The sequence below is a fragment of the Brachycentrus maculatus genome, unplaced genomic scaffold, assembly GCF_059751285.1.
Source record: "Brachycentrus maculatus isolate JH-2025_06_01 unplaced genomic scaffold, ASM5975128v1 h1tg000334l, whole genome shotgun sequence".
Lineage (NCBI taxonomy): Eukaryota > Metazoa > Arthropoda > Insecta > Trichoptera > Brachycentridae > Brachycentrus > Brachycentrus maculatus.
Genome location: NW_028281083.1, coordinates 224,145 through 230,417, shown reverse-complemented (window position 1 = coordinate 230,417; position 6,273 = coordinate 224,145). Strand labels below are relative to the sequence as shown.

Sequence of the window (6,273 nt, the reverse complement as noted above, 5' to 3'; positions counted from 1 at the left end):
AGTAGTATGTATCACAAAGTCGTTTAGTGATTAATTTTATGGGTATTTATTTAATTTTAAAATACGCTTGAACTCAAAAAATACAAAAAGCATTAACTAATTTGGTATATTGGTAGACGAAAATACAATAGGTACAAGTAAGTACTCTTGGAGGTCCAAGGGATTTTAGGGAACGCCATTTTCTTCCACTTTTATATCTACTACAGCTGCGTTGCTACGTTCTGAATTATAAGCTTGCGATCTGTTACATGATCAATGCGCATGTGCAGCGGCGCGAGCTTGCGTCAATTGAAATATTTCGAGCGCTGTCTTTAATTTGCGAGCGTTTATTTTAGAGGTCAATATAATCGAAATAATTCATTTAACTATCAATTTGTTCTGAACGTAATCCGCTGAGAATAATTTATTCTGAGTTCTTCCGCTACGCAATAAGTAGAGCGGGTTGCGCGCTTAAATAATCTCGAATAACTAGCAGTTCCAGCAATGTTAAATTTTGTCAATATTTTAGCTGAAAGTGCTACGAGTATGAAAGCTATTTCCAGAGCAGGTAAAAAAGATAATACAAAAACTTCCACTTTCATTAATCGTTTGGTTGAATTTACAATATTTACTCACAAAAAATCTTTTTAAAAATTCGGAAAATTATTTTTATTCTGTTTTTGTGGTGTCCGGAGTTTTTTGTCCAAAATCAATAATCTAAATATAAATTATGTTTATATACAAAACCTTATTCGTTGAATATTACAACAATAAAACGGAATGTATCCACATAATATGCTTTTTGATTAGACAATATCAGACTGATCTTTATTTTAATTTTTCTTCACATAAAGTATTTTATTATGTTTGCCTTTTGGTGTAATGGTCAGCGAATTTGGATATCACGCTACAGTTCAGGGGTTCCATTAAAACTGAATTATTTTCTTTTCCATTTAATAATTGAGTTATATTATATCTTTATTATAAATATAAATTAATGATATTCTATTTGTACGTAGTTAACTCAGTTGGCAGATTAACAGTCCATCGGACTATATCAGCCCAGGCAGTTCAGGTAGAACCAGAAAGACCATCGGTGAAAACAGCCATTCCTGGACCTAATTCACAAAAACTCTTGAAGGAACTCAACAGTTTACAGGTAGTTTAGTAATACAACAGAATAATTTAATCCCCCGCCAAATCTAATGTAATTCAATATTTTATACATCCTAAAAACGTTTTTAGACATTGATAAGGACTTGACAATCAAGAATATGCAACTTGACATGTCGTGAGATTTAAGATATATGTAGGAGTTCCAAAAATTTCAATTGTGTGGTTGTCAATCGTGTGTAGAATGGTGAATGTTGTATGTGTGTAAAGTGATCACTTAGCCACCTATGACAGGTTAAGTCCTGTAAATATCCAGACTTTCATATTCTTCTTCATCTATGTAGAGATGTAAAACACTTAAAAAAAAAAACTTCACAGATGACTTATATTTCCAACAATAAACTTCGTGTATATATGCTGAGATATCTATCAATAAAAATCTTGATACAATTTTGTTTAGTTTACAAAATCTTCAATGTATTTCTAGCAAGCGCAGTCAGTTCAACTTTTTGCTGATTATGATCGTTCATACGGAAACTATCTGGTGGATGTTGATGGGAACATTCTTTTGGATGTTTTTACACAAATATCATCAATGCCGTTAGGCTACAACCACCCTGAAATGCTCACTATCTTTGAAAATCAACACAATTTGGTAAGTGTTTTTATCTTTGAAAATCAACATAATCTAATGTGTTGATTTTTTTTGCGGTATAAATAACGTACATCAAAGAGTACAATTTTTATTTGACAAAATCTTTTATTCAAGTATAAAGTGGACATTGTTTATTACAGAAAGCTCTCATAAATAGACCAGCATTAGGGGTTTTTCCCGGCGCTGATTGGCCCAGTAAACTAAAGGATATATTGATGAATGTAGCACCCAAAGGTTTAGACTCTATTACTACCATGATGTGCGGTTCTTGCTCTAATGAAAATGCTTACAAAAACATTTTTATGTGGTACTGTCGTAATCAACGTGGAGAAAGTGTGCCTTTCACCAAGGAAGAAATGGAATCATGCATGATCAATAAAGCTCCCGGATCGCCCGCTCTTTCTATTCTTTCATTTAAGGTATGTATCTACATTTTTATAAATTTATTTCGTTCTTTATACTAACTGAATCAGAGAATTAGATTTTATTTTCATTTTACTAATTTCCATTTAAGACAACAAATTAAATTTGTAATTTTTATAAAGGTTCATAGGGTTATTTTACATAGGGAGTTATGGTCAGGTTTCTGCTACAACATTTAGAATATATTGATTTTTGTAGGGTGCTTTTCACGGTAGAACACTGGGTGTTTTATCAACCACTCATTCTAAGGCCATTCACAAATTGGATGTTCCAGCATTTGATTGGCCGATGGCTTCTTTCCCCGAATATAAATACCCTTTGAATGACCACAAGAAAGAAAATGCTGCTGAAGATGCTAGGTATTAAATTTTTTATGGTTTTCAGATAATCTCAAGAAATTCTACACATTTTTATACCAATATTGTGCTTCTTGTTTCATCAGTAACCTATGTCTCATTTGATTGAATGGGTGAAGTTGAAGTTGTTTTGAATTAAAGGTGTTTAGCGGAGGTTGAAGAATTGATTGAAGTCTATAAAAAGAAGAATGTGCCAGTCGCAGGCATAGTCATTGAGCCTATTCAGTCTGAGGGTGGAGATAATGAAGCTTCACCCGAATTTTTCCAGCAACTTCAGCGAATTTGCAAGAAGGTAAGAATAATGGCCAAAACACATTTAATTTCTTCCCATCAAATGAGAATACGCTAAGACAATATACAGAGATCATATCAAACTAAGTTGATATATTTTAAATGTATTTTAGAATGGTGCTGCTCTTCTCATTGATGAAGTTCAAACTGGTGGAGGTCCAACAGGCAAAATGTGGTGCCACGAACACTTCAATCTTGAGTCTCCTCCTGATATTGTAACATTCAGCAAAAAGATGCAACTTGGTGGCTATTTCCATACCAAGGATATTACGTATGTATTTTTTCCTTTAAATCTAATTTTTTTTTATGTATCTATACAAACTAATATTTTTTTTCCTAGATATAAAAAAGTGACATTCAAATTACCCTATGACATCTGTTAATAAAAAGGTTAACCTTATTATATGATGAATCACATGAAACTGGTCGTTATCATTTATGATATAGAATGCATTTTCTTTAGTTAGCTGTAAATTATAGAAAATAAAAACATCAAATAAATGTTAAAATGTAAATCCCGCAAATCAAAGATGACAAATTAAAAAAGAAATGTTTAAGTATTGTGTAAAAGTTATATATTATTGAATGATAAAAATGGTAATCCTTGTAATGAATAATAGTTTATAGTTACGATTATGCACTATAACGGTTGAAAATTAGTTAATACGTATATGTAATATTAACTCGAGTAAATAATTAAAATATAAAACTTTGTTTATGAGCAGGGTGATAGTCCCGTAGTTAGTGTCGTGGATTTATGAGTCAGAAGCTTTAGGGTGAATCCTTGCCTTGCCAAAATTTCATTCTTATTTTCAAACACACTTTTTTTTTGTCTTCACTTATTTGAAAGTGATCATAGCATTGAATTGAAATATTTGTGTAAATCATAAGAACACAAATATGTGCCTTTGAAATTAACTAATCGATTACAGCCTTCTCAAATGAAGCTGGTTATTCTCATTTTGGTGTGTATTTATGTGTAAAAAAGCATAAAAAATTGCAATCTAACAAAAAATAATTAATTTTACATAATAAACTTAATGTGAAAATAAACTACTTAAGTATTTGTAGCTCAATTGTTGTAGGGTTAATTTAAAACCCTTACATAATAATACTTTTAACTAAATTAATTAAATTATAAGTAATGATGAAGTGTCACCATTAGCCAAATAAGATGTTATTCACAATATGTATTTCAGACCGGCCCAGCCATACAGGGTGTTCAACACTTGGATGGGCGATCCTGGCAAGTTGCTTTTGTTGGAGCGTGTCCTCAGTGTCGTGAAGAAAGAGAACTTGCTGAAACAAGTCCAGGAATCGGGAAAGGTGTTGATGGATGGGTTGCTCGGTCTGCAAAAGGAATTCCCAAATCTCCTTAACTCCGCTCGTGGCCGAGGAACCTTTCTCGCTGTTTCTTGCTCCACTACAGCCTTAAGGGATGACTTGATAAATCGTCTTAAACAGAAAGGTAAACTTTTTTGTTTATGGAAAATATACACAATTTTTAAAAAAATGTTCAGGTAAAGATAGTGCTTTGACGCTTATCACTGAGAAAAATGAAAAATAATAAAGGAGACTCCTGTCTATCAGCTTACTTTGTATCGGGTCCAAAACTTTTCCTTTATTTCTTCTTATTAAATAAAACAAATACTTATACCTTCCACTGTAAATGTTTTACTAAATATATTACCTTCACTATTATATATATACATACCGAGATTCAAACTCTTTTATTTTTCATCAATTGATTTGGCAGTAACTTTGTGATAATAATGATCAACTTTATATTTATCTTTTACTTGGTAAAACGATTTATTAAAATCTATTGTAAGACATACTTCGATGCATTCATTCAACATCATTATCAAACAACATACGTAGAAGTATTCTTTTATCGTTGTTGTACTGGATCGTGAACCACAATATAAGTAAATGTATTATTGTACTATGTAGCTGCAAAAATTAAGTCAATCTATGTAATTCCTAAAAAAGATTGAATACCATGTAGGTTTTGTAAATATGTTTTGACATTCAAGTTCAAGTTTAACCTGTTAACCAGGCGGGACGCATAAATACGTCAAACGTAAACAATATCGGGTACGGGTAGGATATATGAATACGTCCTTGAAATATATGTTTATTATATTATATATATGGACGCATATTTTTCAAACAACAAAGGTATTAGTCATCCATACATGTCTCGACATGAATTTAAGACACGGAGTGAATCAGTATTTGCGCCCGTTACAAGTTGCGTAATTGGACAGCGGACCGCCCGGTTAACAGGTTAATTTTTTTTTCATAATTTAAAATTAAATACATGATTCAGAATTTGTAATATATTTGGTCCTAACAATAGATGTGTGATTTATCCCGGTGTTTAGGGTAATTTATAAATGGGTGGCTATCCATATAGATGTCTGACAATATTTATGGGAATTTATAGGGTAATTATTTATGGGCTAAGTTTTGTTGATTTATTTTTTCATGCAGTCAGTTTTCGGAGTATGCTTATGATATACATATCATTCAATGTATTTACTTTTGTAACCATAGAGTTTAATTTGAAACTCGCAAGACAATGTAATCTTATTCTTTGTATGTGATTTTGTGTGTTTTGTTATAGGTTTCCAAACTGGCGGTTGCGGTGACCACGCCATCCGAATGCGTCCAGCTCTAATATTCACACCCAAACATGCAAACATATTCTTGGATGGTTTCCGAGATACTCTCAAGGAAACTAAATAAGACAGTTTTATGAAAAAAAATGGCTTACTAGTTCCGAAAATATACATAATTTTTATTATATACAGTAGAAAACAGGGCTTCCAACTTGCATTTTTAGAATATTTATATTGATAATATCGTATTATACTCAATCAGCAGTCTTCCATTTACAATTGAAAGTGTTCAACTGTTTTGAAAATATTTACAAGGTTTAGTCTTCCGAGTGTTTTTACAGTACACATTATTATAATATATATATTTATCTATTGTAAGAATTTATTGTCATATATTTACTGTAATTTTAAGGAGTGGATATAAAAATTTGGATTGATGCAATATTACATGAAGGTAAGGAGGTCAGTCAGGAGTCATGTTTGTAATGTCAGTCCAGGGTAAGAAATTATATACATAGTGAAAATACACTATTTTTACTATGTTTCACCAATCATCAAAAATTTATCTCGAGAATTTATGCATGGTAGCCGAACTTGTTAATTCCTAACATTTTATTAGTAACCATGCTATAGTAACTTACATGCATTTATATGTATTTATTTACATAATGGCTGTTTTTGGATGGATATATAAATCTCAAATATATAATGTAACATGTTTTAGATCTTGCACAAGAGTGTTCAAAAGTGCATTTATATTGTGTAAAGTTTTAAATTACCTACATAAGTGATACAGTGGGTATCACATTCAATGTATCACCTTGGCTAAAGA

General features: G+C 31.4%; 1 protein-coding gene across 2 annotated transcripts; it reads left to right on the top strand.

The window, feature by feature from the left end:
* Window positions 1–275: 275 nt before the first annotated feature.
* On the top strand, window positions 276–5,706 carry Gabat (4-aminobutyrate aminotransferase). Of its 2 annotated transcripts, none has more exons than XM_088268850.1 (9): window positions 276–547; window positions 999–1,138; window positions 1,580–1,747; window positions 1,888–2,166; window positions 2,369–2,529; window positions 2,668–2,818; window positions 2,931–3,088; window positions 4,017–4,285; window positions 5,447–5,706. In XM_088268850.1, exons 1-9 carry the CDS (start codon window positions 484–486, stop codon window positions 5,566–5,568), a joined length of 1,512 nt encoding a protein of 503 aa, XP_088124976.1. In that variant the 5' UTR covers window positions 276–483; the 3' UTR covers window positions 5,569–5,706. The 2 variants fall into 2 exon arrangements, with proteins under 2 accessions (XP_088124976.1, XP_088124975.1); XM_088268849.1 differs by having other exon boundaries at window positions 338–547; window positions 1,008–1,138.
* The last annotated feature ends 567 nt before the right edge of the window (window positions 5,707–6,273 follow it).